The 23127-nt window shown below is 40.5% G+C and overlaps 1 protein-coding gene across 1 annotated transcript; it reads left to right on the top strand.

The window, feature by feature from the left end:
- The first annotated feature begins 7113 nt into the window (after positions 1-7113).
- Positions 7114-20928, top strand: CKB (creatine kinase B). Its single transcript, XM_075192502.1, has 8 exons — positions 7114-7241; positions 9032-9236; positions 11331-11485; positions 12413-12545; positions 14001-14172; positions 15602-15725; positions 17507-17696; positions 20552-20928. The coding sequence occupies exons 2-8, from the start codon at positions 9044-9046 to the stop codon at positions 20728-20730; spliced, it is 1146 nt and encodes a 381-aa protein (XP_075048603.1). The 5' UTR covers positions 7114-7241; positions 9032-9043; the 3' UTR covers positions 20731-20928.
- Positions 20929-23127: the final 2199 nt, after the last annotated feature.

The raw sequence follows: 23127 nt of genomic DNA, 5'->3' as shown, positions 1-23127 counted from the left end.
AAGCAGGGTCCCCTTTCCTTGAGTTCTCCTTCTGCTATTCCATTACCCTCTGTACCTCTTGGCCTGCTTCACTGGCCCTCTTTTCTTAAGCTCAAGCCTACTTCATGCTGGCCCTTACCACCACTCTCACTCACTGTCCTGCAAATATTTTGATCTGGATTACCATTTTATAGAATAGTATTTCTTTATTCAGTACGTCTGGTCTTTGTATTTTCATGTAATGTGTTATGGATCATTGCGTTCTGTATATGTCATTTATGCCGCTGCAGACCCTTTGTGGTGCCTTTATAAGTAAGATTACAATAATCGTCTAGGAGCCACAAGGCCCCAGAGAGAGACAAGGGTCTTTAGGGCCCCCCTTTGTCATAGCTGTGGGGGCTTGTCATCCCAAAACTCCAGAGCCAAAAGACCCCTTATGATAAATATAGGTCAAGACATGATCTTCGCCATCTCAGAGCTGGTGCAAAATTTAATTTTTTTTTTTTTTTTTTTTTTTTTTTTTTTAGTGAAAATGCCTGTGTGCACTTCTGCACACAGGCATTTTGTGTGCAGAAGTGCATTTTCTGCAAAGCAAGTAGAACCCTTAAATACACATGCATTAGTGGGATCAAATGTCTAGTACTAGGTCTCTGGTAGAAGCCGCACAGAGCTTCTGTCACTGCTGTACACTATAGAATGGCAACGGTGCCTAGGAGAATCTGACACCATTCCTGCCTTCTGAGTTACGGTTTTCCCTTTCTGAACCGATTCCTATAACCTTCATTTGCCCCCACGTTCACAAATTATTTTGTGGATGAATCCTCAATATTCAAAGAAACTAAAGTTTTACAAAATCAAACAGTTTGAAATAATCAGTTTCAGTGGTTTTAAGTAATTCTAGCTACCTACTTCATTAGTACCTCCACCTATTTTCAGAAAAATCAATTATTTATATCATATATATTTATATTTATACCAGTTTTTTTACTGAGCACATGCAATACAATCTAGGGGTAAATGTATCAGATGAGAGTTTCTGGTGAGTTTGAAAAGTGGAAGTGTTGTTCATAGCAACCAATCAGATTCCTGCTATCATTTTGTACAATGTACTAAATAAATAACTAGAATTTGATTGGTTGCTATAGGCAACATCTCCAGTTTTCCCACCGGAAACTCTCAACTTGATACATTTACCCCCTGGTCTTGAGTGGGGAGTAGATGAGGTGTTTCCAAAACCATTTATTCATAATAGAAAAATCATGGCAAAGTCCCAACCACACACAAATCTGCCAATGCCACGCGAATTTTCACGAAATCATGCCGATTTCCTACCAGGAACTCCTTGCCCGCCGAAAATCTGTTGGTAGTTATTCCTATTTGAACTTGGTAGAGTAACTCTAAATTCAGCCCAATGGGAACTGTGTAGAGAGCAGCAGAGGGAATCTGCAGAGGTAGGACCGGGTACCCCTGGTCAGAAAACCAAGAGAGTCATCGAGTAAGTCTTCTAAATGAAATTTCATTCTTCATAAAGACACAGAAAAGAACTTTAAAGTATTATCGCTTTATTTCATTATATACTTCTCTGGTACGTTATCATATAGGTCTGTGGTTTCGCTGTTCCGTTCTCATAAAGATATTAGTCAGTTCCTGTTGTAGATGTATTTGCTATTAATATTGCAGTGGAAAAAATAAAAAGAGAGAATTGTTTCCTTTGATACAGAGAACTGCAAAAAATATATAATAGTATATCATTAAGTTGGACTTAATGTGAACCTGCCACCTACACACTACATAGAGGTGAGATAACAATGAGGGCTATTTACTAACATTGCATTTATGTGCAACCAATCAGACACTTTTTTGTTTGAATGGCGCTAGACAGATATAAACTATTTATAGAATTGAGTGTAGATATGCATCTAATTAAAATGGGAATTGCCATCAATTTCAAACTTGCCAACATTTTAAAATATGCATTCGCTCATAGGAAATATACTAGCAAATATGCTATATGTACCTAGTCTTGAAAGCAATTGGTCATTGAATAAACTCACAAAAAAGCCAATAATGACTGTTGCATCATCACAAAAGGGTCACATTGTTACTGACGGAAAAAACGCACTGATGTATTGTACCAGCAGAAGTGTATAGAAGCAGTCAACCGCCAAGTAGGATCGACATGAACTACATCCATATGTGGCAAGGACGTCACCCCAAAGAAACAAGGAAGCTAGCATTAAAGCAGCTCGTTAATGGTTTCAACATTGATCAGTGCAGCCAGAAAATAAAATGTACAAGTTTCCTTAAAGGAAAAATTACAAGAATTTTCTTTCCAAAAACTAGCAGAGAGGAACAGCCTCTGGACTTGATACACTGATGTATTCATTCAGACCACAGGAAGTAAGAGGCATTTTCTCATGTTCTTCGATGATCAATCAAGATACTCTATAGTCTTTTATAGTAGATTCTCTTGGGGCTGATTCAACTCAACGCAATGTGCTGCGGTGTGTCTCTGGAATGGGCATTCCGCAGCAATTCAACTTCATGGGTTTTTGGTTCACATTCTATAGAAATGCGCAAGGAAAATCCACGATGTTGGGTACCGTAGTACCCGAAAATGTGCACGGACGAACATGTCACTGATGTTTGGCAGTGAATCGCTCAAAGTTGAATAGGGCCCATTAGAGTATCTTGCTCAAGAAAGCAAAAAGTTTGTAAGAAATGCCAATATGGCTACTGAATGCTCAAATACTAAGACACAAGTCATAGTGGGAAAAGAATAGACTGTTCCAGACTACAATTTGAACAGAATGGTGTTGCAGAGAGAGAGAGAGAGAGAGAGAGAGAGTGCAACTCTATAAAAGCAGTTATGACAGCATGTTATCTTACCGAGTGGGAATCTCATGCAAGGGAATTAATTCTGGTAGGCTGCAGTGAGATCAGAGCCGGAACTAGCGAGCTGTGGGCCCCGATGCTGAGAAGTGGAGAGGAGGGAACTGGGGCCCACAGCTCGCCAGTTCCTCATGCAGTGGGCCCCAGTATCTCCATGGGCCCCTGTGCGCTGCACCTACAGCACCAATGGTAGATCTGCCACTGAGATACAAATTTCACAAGTAGCTCAGCCTGAGCAACAAACTTAATTAGAAAAATAAATTATCAAAGTGTAATTAAAATCAAATGATGTGATCCAGATATTGAAGAAGGGGAGAGAGTAGTAACATATCTAACTTCAATGTAACATCCCCAAGATAGAACAAGTGCATCTCGGACAAATGTTTGTCCTTCCTGGTTCTAACAGCAGCACAATCCAAATCAGTGTTGTGCAAGGAAATTAAAAGATCACCTAATCACAGAAATCAGATGTGGATTAAAGCTGATGATGAAGTGATGAAATCTTTGTCGGCTCCAATCTGTTTTACGACTATTCTGAGGATACAGGCAGCTATGATGTTACCCTCTGATATAGATATATATATATGTGTTTACATTTACTTACTGTTTAATTAGCTCTGCAATCTGTGTAATGTCTCCTGCCACTGATATATTTAAGTGTTCAGTAGTCCTACTTATGAATGGACCTGTAGGGGTAAATGTATCAAACCTCCTAAACAGGAAATGTGGAGATGTTGCCTATAGCAACCAATTAGTCTAGCTATTCTAGAATGTAATGGATAAAAGCTAGAATCTGGTTGCTATGGGAAACGCCTCCATTTTTACTTTTTAGAAGGTTTGATAAATATACCCTGTAGTGTACTAAAAGCAACATTTTAATGGTCCCCACTAAATGTGGGAATAGTCACACCCTTCACCTATTACCATAAGTACAACTAGAACTGCGGAGAACCATTCAAGTTATTATGTCTCTACGTTTAGGCTGGGTACACACTGCAGAAAATTTCTCCGGAAGCGCTATCTTTAACGATGTTACTAACGACAAAAAAACACCAAAAATAAACTCCCAATCGGCATCCTGATTTATGTGTACACACTATATACATTTTACACTATTTGCCTTCAGATCTGTGCGCTTCATCTGACATAACCATCGGCTCAAAAGATGGTGACTGTGCACAGTCCATAGAGATCTATGGACACTTCCGGTCCTGAGTGCGTACACACTGCAGAACTGGAATGATATCGTTCTATCGCTGATCGAAAGATTTAATCCAGTTTAAGAATCAAATAAAACGATGAGCTTATGTTTAAACTCCCCACCTGCCGCTCCGAGGATGGTGGCAGGTGGGGAGTTTGACTGGGGCGGTACACCTGTCAAACTGTAACGCAGATGTCTTAAGGCGAGCTCAGGGAAGACAGAAACCTCCCGTGGAGCAGAAGAGCAAGATCATCGTTCACTAATGTGGTATCGTCTGATAATCGGATGACTACACTGTGTACCCAGCCTTACTTTATAGACAATGGTAGTTATTCTTATGGCTTTATTTGCAATGAATCGTATGAACGGCTTACGTCAGCACTTCAAACACTATTTATCACATTATAGCACTGGGTTTGATTACTATTGTGTTCTGCATCATACATGCATTCTGTATTCCATTAATATAACTCTAACATCCAATCACCACATGTGCTAATGTACAATTATTTCTCTAATGTCATGGTATGGGGTTGAGCTGCGATCAGCTGCTTGCGGAACGCAACAGAAGCCTCTTGTCAAATACCATAAATTGTTCTCTATGGGAGATTACACCGGACGATGGAAACGGCATTGGGGAGAAAAAAACAAAACTCCTTGTTGTAATTTTACTACTAAAATGGACAACTGGCTGGGTGTTGCCCATAGCAACCGTTCGGATTCTAGCTATCACTTACATTCTAGAATGATAGCTGAGCTGAAATTCTATTTGTTGCTATTGGCAACACCCTACACTTTTCCGTTTTAGTAAATCTACCCCTCATGTCTATAAAGTGTACTCATTTATAAGTGTTACATGTGGAGATAAAGGGGGATGTTTATAAATGCAAATAATGAATTAATTAATATGCATATCTACCTAGCATATTAATAAACAATGGGTGTGCTCTGAAATTTCATTGCGAAGTGCCGCAACAATTGTTTTAAAAGGTGACCAGGGTCTTATGTGACTGTGTGTCCCAGAGCGGTCATAGATCAAGGGCATTGCGTAGTTATAAAATTTATTTCTATATATGTGAAACATGGTTTTCCTCTTTTTAATTGCTTCTGGTGGGCTACGGTACTTCTGTTCTGTTGTAGTGAATGTCCCCCAGTGGCTTTTGTGTCTCACTCATTCCTGGTGTTTCAGCAGAAGAAAATTGGAATGTAAATGATATATATGTTATATATTTTCACTAAGCTCTGGGGAGTTAGAAACAAGGGAAGCATCCTATGCTACTGTCTATAAATCACCATACATAGCAAATAAAACTGTTATTCCAAAACGTATGGAGCCTTGTACAACACAAACAAACCACTTTGCCTGATGATATAAACATAAGGATGAAAAGCACAGAAGAAAGCTAAAAGGGATTGCATTCAGTAAGGCACATAAATGAATATCATCTGAAGGTGGAAAGCCCCTTTATGTCCAGTAATATCTGAATTAGGAACATGTATATAAGATAAGGAACTACAGCACAATACAGAACTTAAAACCTGCTAATATGCTTCAGACAGTGGCGTTAATTTATCTTGCAAAACTGTGCTCATGGTATAGGGGTTACAGAGACGAGGAAGAAGTTTTAATGTAATGAACAAAACTAACAATGAACAGACCAAAATGTGCAGCAATCTGATTGGTTGATATGAGGTACTGCATTGTGGTGCTTCTTGAAAATTGGTTAAATTCCAGAGCCTTGTGTAGCATTGAATGCATTTGTGTTCCAAATAATAGTAAGCAGAAAAAAAATATCACCTGAAAAAGCATATTTAATGAAGTGTCATATAGCTGAGAGCATAGTGTCATTAATAAATACAAAAGTGCCATTTACATGTTAAACATAATTAGAGACACAAATGAAAAATAAAAGTACAAATGAAATTCCATTAAATATAAACCTCTGTCACCTTCCTCTTAAAGAATCAAATGGTAATTTTTCCTGCTTTAGTCCAAATGGAGATTTTGGTGAAATTATTTGAATAGACTACAGCAACTTTATATAATATAGCAGCAGCACTAGCGAATTTAATGCTGTCAGTGTGAGGTACGACTCCTGACAGACATATAAGCATCTCTGTCCCAGTCTACCTTGGTTGCGTTTATGAGAATACGCCCCTTGCGGTACTTTATCTACGCTGGCCGACCTCTTCCCTTTCCCGTTCCACCTCTCCGCTTATAAGGAGTCAAAGTGGTATATTTATTAAACCCCGGGTTTCATAAAGTGGAGATGTTGCCTATAGCAGCCAATCAGATTCTAGCTATCATCTATTTACTACATTCTACAAAATGACAGCTAAAATCTGATTGGTTGCTATAGGCAACATCTCCACTTTTTCAAACTTGCAGTTTAGTAAATCTAGCCCAAAGTGTATAATGCAACCAAATCTGCATGTTTGGTGCACATGCACAATATAGAAATGCTTGCTTTACGAAAAAAAACCCAGATGTATGTCCAACTCTACATGAGCTACCCCCCCCCCCCCCCCCCCCCATTTTTTGAGGCCCATTTTGTTGAGTCCTCCAATGAGTAGTAAGTAGAGCTTCCATGTACCTCTTTCTCCAAGGTCTTGCTGCATATAAATTAAGTCATTCACTATATGAGTGAAAAGCTAATAATGCATGCTCTTCTTAGGCTTATTGCATCCTATTACATGTTGTATGTAACTGTCCTGCTGCATCCCAGTGTTTATTTGTTATCCACTTTTTTGCAAAATGGCTTAAAATGCATATTTAAATAACTAACCAAGCATAGACCTTGCTCCATAATGTTCAAGCGGTATGAACGTGCGTTTTGGATGATTACAGGTGCGTCTACACTGTGCGCTGACTACACTACAAGCTGCTGTCGGTCACCTGAGTGACATTATACTGCACAATGCAGTCAGGGCCAGTTCTGGCAAACTGGAAGCGCATTGATTAGAGGTCGTCCTGATACTTCCCTCTCCCAGCCGCCCAATCCAATGAATGGAATATAAATAGCAGCCAATGACGGGGTGGTCTGTCAATGCTATATAAAGGGGATAGAGGCAACATCTCACACACATCCCTTCAGGTCTGGGTAGTTGTTTGGTCCTGAAGTCATTCAGGGTCTTTAACAATTTTGCCTCCAGTAACAAAAATTACCAGGTAAGTAACAATGTTACTTGCTCAGCATTTTGCAGAATCTAGGATAAACAAGCTGCAGTTTTTTTTGTTTTGTATGGGATGCAAATGTTTTGCAATTGATCTCTGGAACATTAATGGTTGTGGAAGATTGCAATGCAGAGCGCGTACTGGGCTGGCTCCAAGCGGGTTAACTGAGGCTTGGAAGTCGCTGGCTCCGGGCTGGTGCCTGATTCTGTTCCCAATCAGCGGCAGCTTGGATCAGACGCGCGTCCCCTTTGGATCGTGGCATTCCAGGCGTTATTGCGCAAAGGAGAAGCCCAGATGGCCGCTGCGATAGGAAGTTCTTTGGGGGCTCACGAATGGGGAAGCTGCGCTTAGAAGCGTCATCTGTCATGTCCTTGGGATGTGTCCCCTCTCCAGACTGGGGCGTTGTTGCAGAATGCGCATTCAGACACTGCTTGTGTGGACTCCAAATTGATGATTCAGAATTATCCAGGTTTAAATCGCAATTTACCCAATAATGCTCAGATTTTGCAAATGATTATGAATCTGTAAAGGCTGCTCCAAGCTGCACATGTCCTGATATACAGTGTGTCATTGCTGCCATCATGCTAAGAATGTGATGCTGAGTTTTACATGGAGGTGGGAGGGAGTTTTCTGCAAACAAAAAAAAATGTCTTTACATAGAATACCGTTAAAGAGTTAATCTAACTGTATTGAAGTTTTTCTGTCCCAGCTCAACAGTGCCCCCTATTGGTCCTCCTTATGCTAGTGGTGCAGCCTGTAGGCTCAGGGCCAACAATATTTGGGGTGACTTATTATTGCAGCATTGTATATACTCACTGCCAGGGCATAGAATATAAACCGTGAGAGGTATTTGGAGAAGTTACAGCAATGCAACCATTAATCTGCTTAAATGCCTTTAGCTTTATATTGCTATTTCAGTTATTATTTTGACCAGTAATTCATTGTTAAACCTGTCTTCTGCATCCACTGTTTTTAATTGTTTCTGATAATGACTATACTGAAGCACACACTATACAACTGGTAGCTGTCTTTCAGTTTGCATTCGTTAACCTTTAAAAAGGCTGTTCCTTGGTTATATGGGGTGAGGAAGGGGCCCTTAAAGTGATATGGTTCAAGTGGAAGCTCCATTGATGGAATATGCTATATGTAGCTCTTAGCTGTTGAACTGCAAGTCCCAGCATACCCAGTCAGCCTTTGGCTAACATGGCAGACCGTGACTACAGTGCTACAGTCTGACCTCTTGATTACACCAGATGGCAAACAAGGGATCATCTTAAAATTTAGGAATCCATTATCATTTTTTTTTTAATTTATTTTTTTATTTCATTTTTAATTAAATATTGGATATTTTTTAATAGATTACTCTTGTGCTTGTCTTTGACAAGGCCAGTATATCCTCACCTGCCACTTAATTAAACACAATGTGCCATTTCAATGGTGTTACCCTACCCTTGGTGCTGGTGATGTGTAATACAAGCTCCACTGGCTGAATATGGGGCTTGCAGTGTGTTGGAGTGTACATAATTGATGGTAGGCCTTCCTGCCGTCTCCTATTCTGTGTAATGTTTACAGAAATTGTCATGACCTTGGGCTTCCTACCCAACCTCATACGCCAGCTCTGGCTTAGGGTAATGACATATATAGTCCAGCACCAGCTAGATTCCAAGGCTGCCCATTCCTGGCAGGGTGGGCTTGCTGCCACAGCGCTTTCTCAAAGGTCATCTCTAAGGTCATGCAGTAGCCATGTGTAAGGTTTTTACTTCTTCTTCCCCATAATCTTGCAGTAAAGTGCAATCATGCCTTTCGGCAACACCCACAACACCATGAAAATGAAGTACTGCGTGGACGAGGAGTTCCCAGACCTGAGTGTCCATAACAACCATATGTCTAAGGTGCTGACAACGGAGCTGTACGAGAAACTGAGGGGAAGACAGACGCCAAGTGGATTTACAGTGGATGATGTCATTCAAACTGGGGTTGACAACCCAGGTAAAATAAAAGTCTATCTTCATCCACTCTGCCATCTGTTCACCCTCATTACTGGAAGTGCTCAAACCATATCTGCTGTCTGTTCAGTATGACTTAAAGGACTGGTCCTATGATTTAAAGGTGTTTGTTTATTTTCTATGATGTATTTGAATTTCTCTCTAATGCAACAAATTTTGGTGCAACGAGACCTTTTTTGCAGCACTTCTATTGACAAGGGAGAGCAGATTTTTAACCCATACAGTGTTTTATTTTCACTCTAGCAAACTTAATATGGCCGAGCTAATCATTTTGAGGTTGTCGGCTGAGGAGGAATTCCCTGATCTGTCCACACACAACAACCATATGGCGAAAGTCTTAACTTTTGCTATGTACAAGAAAATGAGAAACAGAAGGACCCCTAGTGGCTTCACTCTGGATGATGTAATACAGACTGGGGTAGACAATCCTGGTAAAGAGAGAATGCATGCCGAGATACCTTGTTTTAAAACTCACCCATCGTTTTATTCACAATGGAGGCAGCCATCTTGTGTGCTGAAGCATTCCCTGAGTACCTGGTCAGGTCACCTTGAACGGATAGGCTGCGGTATGAAGGGTGGGGCTTTGTGCCTCAGTGATGTCACTGAATCCTAATGATTGGATAGTCCTTGAGTTCTCGTGAATACTGGTCAAGGCCACAACATGGCTGCCTCCACGGTGTAAGCGGCGTGTGCTCTCTAACTGTTACTGAGGTTTGCAGAGACTGTGTGTTTGCTCTAACAAGGATATATATTTTGGACTTTGAAACCATTAATACTAATTGTCTAGTATAGAGACTGAATTGGACTACAGTGCATGTCCCAGCCATAAGCTTGGAGTAATGAAATAAATGTCTGCATTGTCCCCCCAATACTAGTGAATCACCTTTATCAAAACCCCTACAAAGGAAAAGGAGAGATGTTACCCATAGCAACTAATCAGATTCCAGCTATCATTTTTTAGAATGTACAACAGAAAGGATAGCTAGAATCTGACTGGTTGCTATGGGCAACACCTCCACTTATCCTTTTTGAAGGTTTGATAAATCTACCCCTTTGTCTTTTAACCTCTGTAACTGCATGTATGTCGGTGAACATGCTCTAGGTTTCCTGTAAGGGTCTCCTTTACCTCTGGCCCTTCAGTATATTTTCAAATCTCCCTTTTTTTAAACTCCTTCACTAAAATGAGGTACATGGACCAAATTTTAGCATGACTGTGGTGCTGTCTAATAGCTTAATTAATGTGGAAAATATTCATATGGTCCTTGGTTGTACAAAGTCACAATAGTTTTGCTTACTAATTTATAGTAAGTGTTAGTAGCCTCTGGGTGGCAATACTCTGGCCCGTCTTGTCCCTGTTCCTGAGTGATGAACAATTTAGTTGTCAAGGATGTGGGTGACCAGACTAGACCGTTCTGCTCACACAGCCGTTCTTATCCAACATGCCCCATAATATTTATTTCAATAGGATGTCTCTTGGATATGGTAAGCGCTTCGAGGCCAGATGCAGTGATATGAGGTAAATTGATTAATATCGCAGCATAACATTTCGTTACTGGTAATGGTTAAATACTTCTATATCACGCTGGACATTTTATTCCAGATAATTCTCCTCCGCAGCTAGTAGCCCCTCACTACTGCCTATGAAATAGATCCTGAGCGCATTCTGTCCTCAATATCTTAAGTGCACTTAATCACTTTACATGCAGTGGATGCATCCATTGCAAACCAATATCCATGACCTAAACACAGCCTGTCACCAGGGACTGTGACCCAACCGAGTCATGCAGTAAAAACAGGTGGAGAGCTATGGCAGTCTTATATTGTGACTGCATCTGATAACGGCCTGCCTGACGTGCGTTGGTGAAGTCTCCCTTCACAATGCCTCTGTCTTATGTAGGGATCTGTGGGGTGAGTTTGGTACTTAAACACCACCCAAGTGCAGGTTTCAGCCTCTCCTAACCTGGTAATGGGCAGGTTAGTCACTGTCAGACTTCCAGAACTGGTCACCGCTGGGGGGGCATCCTTTAGAACTGTATCATTTATTGTCATTCTCCTAACGACGCCTGTACTTGTGCAGGTCACCCCTATATTATGACCGTAGGATGTGTCGCTGGGGATGAAGAATCCTATGATGAGTTCAAGGAGCTTTTTGACCCCATCATTGAGGACAGACATGGGGGCTACAAACCAACAGATCAGCACAAGACAGACCTGAACTCTGAAAACCTGAAGGTGAGTTGGCTCTGCCTGCACCTTGTCACTGGTATGTTTGTGGACTAAAAACACCCGTAATGTTATAAAATATAACAAACCCAACATTTCTTGTTCGGTTGCCGGCAACGTCTTTAAAATGTGATTAGACCTTTAAAGATGGACACGTGCTTACCTCAGGAGGTATTTGATTATGGTTTACCTGTGTCGTGAGATTTTATCAACAAATATCAGACGTTTACTCTTGGATATGAGAATGTAAGATAAACTAGGAAATATATTTTATTTTATTATACCATGTACCACCTATTAAATGCACTTTCATGTTTCCTAAGTTTTGTTTGGTTTGACACAGAGGAAGATGTATACTAGCACACTCTCCATCCTTATTAGGGCTCCTCAGTGCAGGGAAGTATAATTATTGGTCCGCATATGAAATGCTATATACAGCCTTGCCCAACTAGGGATTCTAGCATGCTTGGCCAACCTGTGGCTCTCCAGGTGTTGTGAAACTACAAGTTCCAGCATACTTTTCCAGTTAGAGGTTAGATATATGCTGGGGTTTGTCCAGGCCAGGACTGTAGCATTGAATCTAACAGCTACTATGTAGACTACATCTCCCAGAAGTCCATTCTCCTGAATAAGAGTGGCATATTTGTATATTGTCACCACTAAAATTTAGCTTATGGCTCTCCCCGACTCTTCCTTTTTGTTAATAAACAAACAACCAGGGCGATGTCTTAAGTAACTAAATATTTTAAACCGCTTTTCACTAAAACAATTTCTTGTGCAGTTTTTTACACCTCTAGCAAGTAACATTTGTTTCCATGTAAAATCCCTAATACACAAATGCAATTTTGGTTTTTAATTTGTTTTTAAAAAAAAATTTTGTTTTCAATTATTTTATTTTTTTTAACTAAAGTTGATTAACTCCTATGATTTAATTAGGGTGGTGACGATCTGGACCCAAACTACGTCATCAGCTCCCGTGTCAGAACCGGCAGGAGCATCAAGGGATTCTGCCTCCCACCTCACTGCAGCCGCGGAGAAAGGAGAGGCATTGAGAAGCTCTCCGTTGAAGGTAATCTCACTCCTGTGAATAAATAATATGAGATTTACTTTAATTACAACGTTCTACCTCTGCGCATTCTTTCCATGTGCTCAGTTTCCATGAGCTGAGCCTGTAAATAGGGCAACACTGAGACACCCAGCAGTATAAGGAGGTAATGTATGTCCATAAACTGTGTATTGAGGGCAACCAATTGTTAAACACTGCAGAGTCTGCACGTTGTATATAAATAATAAATGTGACATGTTAAAGTATATTCTTTCATTCAGTAAGTGATACTGGAAAGCTGGGTGTCACTTTCTAGGAACAAACCTTTTTAAGGAAGTAACTTTCTCCTTTACAAATCGTGCTGAATACCTCTCTGTATATGGTAATGTCACATAGAGGGACTTGGCTGATGGTACAAAGACATTCTTTCCATCTTCCGCTAATATGGAATAACAGGTTGTCTAACATACAGCCAGACGGTGAACGCAATAGAACAAGCATCGTTCATTCCTGTTATACGAGATGTTAAAATAAAACCCTGCCGTTTCATTATCCAGCGTTCCTACAGAGCTATACTAGGCAAGTTGTGGCACTACAGGTCCCAGAATTCTGGCTGGCAGGATTTGCTGGGATCTGAAGATCCACAGTTTGCTCTAGAAGAAGATTTTATACAGTTTAAGGGATTTTTTTTTTTACTTTATTTTCCCTTGAAGGCTCTGTCCAGATGGATTGTTTTCTTACACCGTGCCACTTATAATAAACCCCTTGTGCCTGGTAAAGACATGGAAAACGAGGGCTGCCTAATTTTCTACTCTGCTCTCAAAAGTGGGAGAAGCCTATGTATTTTATGTACATAAAAGTATATGTATTAGAATAGCTGTATTGAGAATAGGTTCTCCACAGCGCTCCCCCTTCCCTTCCTCAAACTCAGACTGGGATAACAATAGAAACACCTCCAGGATTTGGCAGAGGGTCTGGAATATCCACGTTGGCAAACAAATTAAACGTATCAAAGGTGATGTTAAAACATGACTTTATTCAGCACAATGGATACATTTAAAAGTGTTCTTACTGGAGTAACGCTCATTAAGATTTAGGACGATGTAAGGAGGAGTGAACCGTTTTATTTTAAGAATAAATGTGCAAAATAAACAAAGTCTATATTGAAAGTATGACCCTTAGCCTATATCTAACGTTTGGTAAGATACATTCTCTAGAATGTATCCAACATGAGCGGCTGGTATGTCCTCTATAAAACTGAATGGACATTCGTGTCCTACGGGAAGGAGGGGGCTACAATGACTCTGGGAGCTAAATCTTGGCACGGAATCAGCTTACAGGAGGCTGAGCTTACAAGGTCTAATCCTACAAGAAATAGACCTGTCAGTGGCTGTAATGCTGCACTATAGTTTGTTTTCTGATTTTGGTTACGGGGCGGCAATCTGACTTTTGTGTAAACATCGTCTCTTGTGCTTTCAGCTCTGGCTAGTCTGGACGGCGACCTGAATGGGAAGTACTATGCTCTCAAGAGCATGACAGATGAAGAGCAACAGCAGCTTATTGACGATCACTTCCTCTTTGACAAGCCCGTCTCTCCTCTCCTCTTGGCCTCTGGAATGGCCCGGGACTGGCCTGACGCCAGGGGAATCTGGTAGGTCTCTTCACAATTCCTACTGACACTAGCAGTGCTCGGAACATTCTCAAAACAGGAAACAACGCTCTTTAGGAAAGAAAGTACAAAGAAGATAAACTCTGTCTGTCTTTCTGCAGCATTATATCGCTGTCTACCGGCCACCTACACATGAGCCAATTATTCAGCCTATCTGTTCAGTAGAACAAGTGACGTCGCTGGGATCCAAAAATCCATTCACTGGTAACTAGCGGCTCGGTGATGTCACTTGTTCACAATTGATGGGCTGAATATTGGTCCAGCCCATAAAATGGCTGCCTCCGTTGTAGGCAGGTGACAGGTCCATATGAGAACCTAGTTCCACATAAGAACTATTAATTTGCCATTTGTACTACAATCCTACATGTAGAACTGTAACAGAACGTGAGATGGATAAATGGAACACGGAACCTTCTGTCAGTCTGGAAAATATGTTGACAACAATATAACAGTTGTCTGTTGTCTTTACTGTCTTGTTTGCTACAAGATTTCGCATTAAGCTGGATAATGCCTTAATCTGGGCTTCTACTCACAACACCCGCACCTTGACCTATACTCTAGTTAGCTACTTAAGAGCTGTATTCTGAGATGGTAGTCATGGGGTTAAATGAGTTGTCCACTTCAGGATAACTAGTTCTCATTAGTGTAACCCCTTCTCGAATGTAGCAGTTTGGGGTTTCCTCATTTGACATGTAGATGACCTTGTTGTTGCTCCCAGTCCATGATTTCTTCAGCCACGTAGGGAATGTGGAGTTTTCTTACCAAGACTGGAGCTGTAAAATTCAAAACATTCACTATGAGAGGTCTGGGAAATGAATGTCCCACTGGATTGGTGCAGGTAGTAATGGAGGTTCTAAAGTCTGGACACTATTCAAGGTCCTAAAGCGCCAATGCTCCCGTGAAATCTGGGGGTAAATTTTTCAAGCTGTAGGTTTGAGAAAGTGGAGGTGTTGCCTATAGCAACCAATCTGATTTTAGTTATTTAGTGCATTCTACAAAATGATAGCTAGAATATGATTGGTTGCTATAGGCAACATCTACACTTTTTCGAACCTGCAACTTGATACATTTACCCCCTGGAGTCCAACTTCCCCATCCATGAAACTAGCACGGACAGCAGCTATTGCAAGATGGCTGATGGTTGTCTCTCCACAGCTTCCTCATGTCCAAAGTGCTAAATGTCAGACAGCTAAAGACTAACTGGTTGTCTTGAACCCCACCATTATGGAATGTACAAGTTGAATACCTTACTGGCTACATGTATTAATGATGCATTATATCAAGGTTCCACATTTCCTGATGAAACCAAAACACTAGTTCCTACCGGGAAAAACTGGGATAGGATGGTCCTTGTGTTTTAGATTTTTTAAAATGGGTAGAAATAATAACCAATGCACTGTATGCTCATTAGGCACAATGACAACAAGACTTTCCTTGTCTGGATCAATGAGGAGGATCATCTCCGCGTGATCTCAATGCAGAAGGGCGGTAACATGAACGAGGTCTTCAAGAGGTTCTGTGACGGGCTGAAGAAGGTGGGTGATAACACGTTATGTCATTTATAGCTTCAGACGTTGCACACGTCTCCAATATCTCGCCCATAGGGGCATATTCATTTGTCCGTGTTACTTGTAAAAGTAACACAGCGTTAAAACTATTATCGTTATTACGGTAATTCTAAGCCGGATTTCAGCTCGCAGCTCCCTGAGCTGCGAGCTGAAAGCCGGCGTTAAAGGTACCGTAATAGCGGTAATTACGCGCACTATTACCGTAATAGTGCGCACACCGCGTTACATTTCCGAGTAACGCGGACAATTGAATATGCCCCATAGAGTAATTGTATGCAAATTTCTAAGCTGAAGGCACCCTACAAAACCAAACCAGCATTATGACACCTAGGGCTAAATTTACAAAGCTGCGGGTTTGAAAAAGTGGGGATGTTGCCTATAGCAACCAATCAGATTCTAGCTGTCATTTTGTAGAAGGTACTAAATAAATGAAAGCTAGAATCTGATTGGTTGCTATAGCCAACATCTCCACTTTTTCAAACCCGCAGCTTAGTAAATCTATCCCCTAGTGTAAAGATCTTTGTCCAGACTGGTTCTATTTACTGGATCCTGGCTCTGCACCCAAACTCTCCACAGGGCTCCGGCCATTGACACAAGTGACGCCAGTACCTTTCGGTTTACAGCGACTATAGCGGTGGCCCTAGAAATATTTAAAAGGACAAACTATATAAATGGTTGGCATAGTGGCTTGTTTTTCATACTTGTAAGACTGGAAGGCATTGTTTTACTTACAGAAGTTACCAGATAAACTATAAATTCTGATGGGTCAGACATACGAGTGTCCACCCTTGTTTAAAGGAAAAAAAAAAAAATAACCAGGAATGCACAATACGTTATTTTATTCCCCACTCCTTCATCCTTAAATTACCCTTTGTCAGTATGCATGGAGCCTGTGTCTGTAGTGATTACACCTATAATGTGCTTTTACATGATGTGCCCATTGTGTGGTTGTACATGTGAGTGAAGTCATACATAGCCTATGAAATGCATAAACAATGTATATTTCTGAGTACTATTATGAAGTACAAAGCGGCCCTATCTGACCAGTACTCAATGGAGTGCCCACTCTAGGATGCTATATAGTGACCCTATGCAATGGAGAGCATGCTAGTGGCAGCTGTGCAGGGTAGAACCCTATAACAAGTACTGTATTCCTTGCTACCCATTTCCTTGGTGCATAGTTCCCTGGTGAAGTTCCTGTAAGGGGTCATAACCTCTAGATCTAAGCACAAATCATCTACTAACCAATGCTTGGCTCTTCCAACACCTTGATTGGTTAACGGCTGGCGCTATCCACCAATAATAGTGCTTGGAATGGACTAAAGTCGAACACCTACAGTACAGTTAGTAGAGGTACAGAAGGACCTCATCTGTACTCTATACTGTTTAACAACTACACAAGTGGATGGGAGGAATGGTCATTCTGACACTTGAATGTCAAAAATATTAGATTTCTATTTTATTTTTTTCTTCCTGAATTGATGGACTAAATTGGAATATTGGTCCAATCATAACATGGCTGATTTCTTGGTGAGGTTGACTTAGTACAACAGTGAATGGGAGCATTGACATGAATATTGGCACAGACTTCTATTGTCCTCTTGTGACGAGAGATAATTTATTCATGACATGCATCATCCCACTATACATGATAAAATGACTGCTGGCGGTGAATTCTGTATACAGGGAAATAATGGTAATGTTAGTGGAGGCTGCATATATTAACCTGTGTTCCTCTTTTTTTTTAGATTGAATGTTCTTTTAAGAACAAAGGCTACCAATTCATGTGGAACCAACATCTTGGGTATGTCCTAACTTGTCCCTCCAACCTTGGGACTGGTCTCCGTGCTGGTGTCCACGTCAAGTTGCCAAATTTGTGCAAGAATGAAAAGTTTGGAGACATTTTGAAGAGGCTCAGGCTGCAGAAGAGAGGAACAGGTAATAATTAGGCCTCAACAATGAGATTAATGAAACTGATGGTCATTTGTGAAATAATGGGGGTGGGGGCTGAGGGTATCCCTCCCTTAGAAATTACAATATACAATAAAGGTTAGGTGCTCATTGGCTAGTGATATTGTCTCAACAATGGTGTACTAAAATGTTAAAGTACGTCCATAATGCAGGTTTTGAATAAATAAAACCATATAATATCCGTATCTCCAGATAGGAGTGACAGCCTAATAATTTAAACATAATATCCAGTATGGTTTATTGAAAAACGTGACTAATAACTCATAAAACAAGTCCTTATAAAATATCAAACCCTAAATTCCATAAAAACTATGTATAGTCCACAGATAGATGACAGATATAAATATAAGATATTAAAAACAAGTATATATCAAACCAAAAAGACATAACAGTGGGAATCGCAACCTACAGGAAAGAGGCAGGGAAGGAAGGTGGAGGTGAGAGACCTCACCAGAGGGTGCTCTAGCAGAGAAGTCGAGGGGTCATACTGGGGATCCCACGTTTAATGAGTCAAAGTTGAACAGAGAAGGGCTCTATTGAGACTTGCGTGACGAGGTTATAGCTGAATCTGTAGCAATATAATCAGACCAGGTGAACCACTTCATCAGGGGGTGGAGGCTGAAGAAGAGTATTTGAGACCGATGGTTTACATCGTATAACAGTTGAATTTTTGCTATGACTTTGGAAAGAGGCGAGGGAATCGCTCTGGTGGCAATTAGAATATGACCCACCACATACCGGTGGTGGACTGGAAAGTCAGACGGAAATAGTTGGAGGATAGTCAAAGTTGTTTGTGGTGCAATGACTGATCTAATTCGGCAGGTAACTTCATTAAACGCCTATCCCAAGGTTTAGTTTTGGGACAGGTCCAAAAAAATGTGAAAAAGGGTTCTGGCTTCCCCCCAAACTCCCAACAGTATTGAGAAACTGAGGGCCAAATTCTATGCAGTTTAACTGGAGTGTAATACAAGCTGTGGATCATTCCCTCCAACCAAAGCAGGTCTTCTATTGGAAGTGGAAATACAGCGTGAGCTTCAATAGAAACCCATGGTTTGCAGTGATGGGGAGCCATCCAATCCCTAAGCTGGTCGAGCCTTGCGGCTTGTTGATAAAGTTCCAAGTCAGGGGCAGCAAGGCCATCTCTTAATTTGGGATCGAAACAATCCTTGCCTCCAACATCTCTTTAGGTAAATAAGAATCTTCCGTAGCCTTGTTGAACAGGGTTTTAAGCACTGGACTGAGCTCTCCCAGAAGGTACGATAGAAGCCGTTTATGAGGCAATCAGGTCCCGGAGCTTTATCACGCATTAGGGATTTTATAGCCACCTGAACTTCCTCCTCCGTCCAAGCCGACCACAGGTCAGGTACTATATCCGATGTCAGGGTTGGGTGCTGAAGGGAGTCCAGGAAATCTGCTATAGTAGCAGGGGAGGGGTTGGGAATCATCTGGCCTGAGATTGTGAAGCTGCGTCTAGTAAGCGGCAAACTGATTACCGATGTCTGGTGGATTACAGATGCGAGTACCCTGGGGACCAGCAGCGACTTTGATGCGATTAATAGCATTCGTATATTAACATTTTAGTGCACCATTGTTGAGACAACATCACTAGCCAATGAGCGCCTAACCTTTATTGATTAATGTGAAACTAACCCCATGATTTTAGGACCCAAATAAAATAACTGTTGACCTCTACACCAACTTTTATTTGAATACTTCCTGAATTTGGGGGGGTATGTAACTGGGATACATGGAAGCTCTACTATTAATCAATAAATATGTTGTATTTATTGAGTATTTTTGGGATCATAATTTCCCCCCACCCAAAAACCCCACCAATAAAAAAACACTTGTTTATCTAGACTGGGCTCACAGTTCCTCCCTTCAGTAATGCTTACAGAGGCTGCCTTGTGTTAGACCTCAGTTGACGCTACATTTACAAGCAGTCCCTTAAAGAATTTCTAGACTTTTGCATTTAAAAAAAAAAAAAAAAAAAAATTCCTACCCACTCATGTTATAGGGCTCACTTAAAAGTGTTTGTGTTCTATAGTGGAACACATACATCATACAAGCAAAATCCATCGGCATATGAGGTTATACAAGTAACTATTTAGAGCTGTAGGGAGGAGACTGTAACTCCTAAGTAAAGAAACTTTTTGTTCTTTCAATGCATCCACTGATCTTGGTCAAACACTATTTTAAAATCTAATCAGTAGTTTGCCTTGACTAACGGGATGTGTTATGAACAACTGGTTCATAGATTTTTAGTAAATTGTATTTATTTGGCAAATCATTTTTCATGGTACAAGTCTGGTACCAACACACAGCGGAGGAAGTCATCTGTAACCTGTTAATTCAGTAAACGGAATGCTGCCGTTTCCTAGTGAATTGATTTGCTGCATTCTAGTGAATTCTGGGTGGTCTGACACAATGGCTGCCTCTACTGGGTGGAGTCGAATACATTGTCACTTTGGTGTCCTTTGTTGACCTTGAAGAAGCTATGCCTGCATATAACACACCGTGGTCACTGTGTACACTTTCCTTCTATAATGACAACCTTGCTTACCACCAGGTAGGCTCTTTACACAAAAGTGCAATAGAACATATCTATCCATAACACAACCCTCACTATACCCACTCTGGCCTATGTTGAGCTGAGATTTGAGGAGCACTCTATTAAATTCAGAAACCGTTGTAGATCTTTCTTTAAAGAGTTCGTTGCAGAACAAAATCTTGAACCAGTATCGTCAGCCACCTCGTATAAATATCTAGATTTACGGAAGCCTTAATTAGGCGCTTACCCCAATTGTAACCTTCCCTACCAGGTGGCGTTGATACCGCAGCTGTTGGTGGAATCTTTGACGTATCCAACGCCGACCGTCTGGGCTTCTCCGAGGTGGAACTGGTTCAGATGGTGGTTGATGGCGTGAAGCTCCTTATCGAGATGGAAAAGCGCCTGGAGAAGGGCCAAGCCATCACTGACCTCATCCCGGCACAGAAATGAATGCACTTTAATGGCCATGCTTTCTAATTTATTGGATCAATAGCCTCACTGAGACCTTTGGGACCCAACTCCTGCTTAGTAACAATGTAGAAACGTCTTCCATCTGTTCATGTTCAGTTTTATTTTTGGTTTGTTTGTTTTTTTTTTGATGGCTGCAATGTTACTGAAATAGAATATTAAACAATGGTCTTGCCTTGACGTGTGCCTAATTTCTGCCAATCGGATGCAAAATGCAGTTACTCTTTCAGCTGCGAGTCACTAGTAGAATGTTGACTAAGCAAAGTTCCTTCCATGACACTAAGAATACGCGGCCATTCTATTGGTGGATAGATTTGCTAAACTAGTATCAGAAATAATATCGCAAGTTCTCCAGCCTTCTGAATGCAGTATGCTGATCTTTACAAACCAACATTATTTTACCTTTCATTCTCTCTTAACTGGCTTTCAGTATTCCAGATGCTGGAATAACACATATGTAATGTTAAAGAATTAGGGGCCAGTTTACGCCAGACTGAAGGAGAGTAAACGGACTCGTCTATAAATACATTCAAATCGGTTAATGGGGTAGATCTGCGGAAATCTTGTGGCGCCTAACAAATAAAGGATAATAATCTGTTTAGCATTCAACCATTACTTCAATGGGTTTATGTAAATGTCACAAAAAATATGACTGCAGTTAATGCACTCACTATTGTAAATTGTATTGGTATTCTAAATAGGTGAGGACTTATGTGTTTCTATAAAAGGGGCAATTAGTAGTTGGTAGTAAAGTTAGTACATGCAAATCACAGAAATCTTATATTCATAGTGTAATTTGTCTTCCTTTCATGATTCAAACCTGCTGCACACCTCTTCAGAAGTGTATCCTTGGTTCTTTCAGTTCCAGTGGTCTTGGTTCAAAGATAGATTATATCTATCTATCTATCTATCTATCTATCTATCTATCTATCTATCTATCTATCTATCTATCTATCTATCTATCTATCTATCTATCTATCTATCTATCTATCTATCTATCTATCTATCTATCTATCTATCTATCTATCTATCTATCTCTATCTCTATCTATCTATCTATCTATCTATATCTCTATCTCTATGTGTACATGCAGAGTCTTGGCACCCACACATACAGTGCAGGGGGTCGCTTACAGGTTGTTCATTCACTAAACGAAATCTTGCTGTTTCCTAGTGAATTCTGGGTAGTCAGACAGAATAGCTGCCTCCATAAAGGTACCATTGTTTTATAATATGCATGGTTTCCTAATGTCCCATGAAGTAACATCAGAACTTACACTTTTACAGATTAATCACTGGCGTTTATAAATCATTAACATCTGTTGTGCTATATGAAATTTGTAACTTGCGAAACGAATCGGAAATTGACACCTCCTGCAGGTGAAGTTTAACATGGATAGATTTAAAGTAATGCATTCAGACCGTATTGGCTCCATGTTTATGCATTATGTATTTGCACTGGTAATCTCTAGCAGATACCCATTGCTCCTATGTAAGCTCAGTGACAGGCAGCTGCTGCAAGAGCTAGTAAGATCTGGGCATCCATTAAAAACATGGATGGCTGCATCGGAAGCAAGTTATACCATTGTATGAGTTGCATCGTAAAGGGTACAGTTTAGGGCAACAATCTGCATGAAAGACCTGATGGTATATTTTACTAAACTGCGGATTTGAAAAAGTAGAGCTGTTGCCTATAGCAACCAGATTCTAGTTATTTAGCACATTATACAAAATGACAGCTAGAATCTGATTGGTTGCTATAGGCAACATCTTTACTTTTTCAAATCCACAGTTTAGTAAATGGATCCCCTAGTCTTTTTAAAGTCTGCTAAAGATACTTTAGCATGGACCTAATTTTGTGTTCAAAGACATTACAAAGATTTTATTCTAACATAATTTAGCCAAAACTTTGCATCTATATTTGTAACCCTTATATCTGAGTCCTAGAACAGTTCAGAGGCGATGGCCTACATATTGAGCCTGATTAATGAAGCAACGCAAAGTTAAAAAAAAAAAAGTTAATTTGCTCCTGGACAAACCATGTCACAATGCAAAGGGTGCAAATTACTTTATTATTTTGTGCATAAGGAAAATACTGGCTGCTTTTTCATGTGCACACAAATAAGTTGATCTAGGACATGCCCTACCCCAACTATAAATCTGGTTCCACACTTTTTTTTTTTCAATCCTCCCTCCTCCAATGCAACATGGTTTTGCCGAGGTGAAAATGTACTTGTTTTGCTTTGCATGCCTTAATGAATCGGGCCCATTACAACCTGGAAGAAGCAAAAGTTCATAGAGTAAGAACCTTGTTATAAGAATAACAATATATCCATTACATGGAAACCAGTAAATTGCACTGTTTACACATAGTATAATA

Source organism: Mixophyes fleayi, chromosome 12 (assembly GCF_038048845.1).
Source record: "Mixophyes fleayi isolate aMixFle1 chromosome 12, aMixFle1.hap1, whole genome shotgun sequence".
Classification (NCBI taxonomy): domain Eukaryota; kingdom Metazoa; phylum Chordata; class Amphibia; order Anura; family Limnodynastidae; genus Mixophyes; species Mixophyes fleayi.
This window is presented reverse-complemented; position numbering and strand designations above follow the sequence as displayed.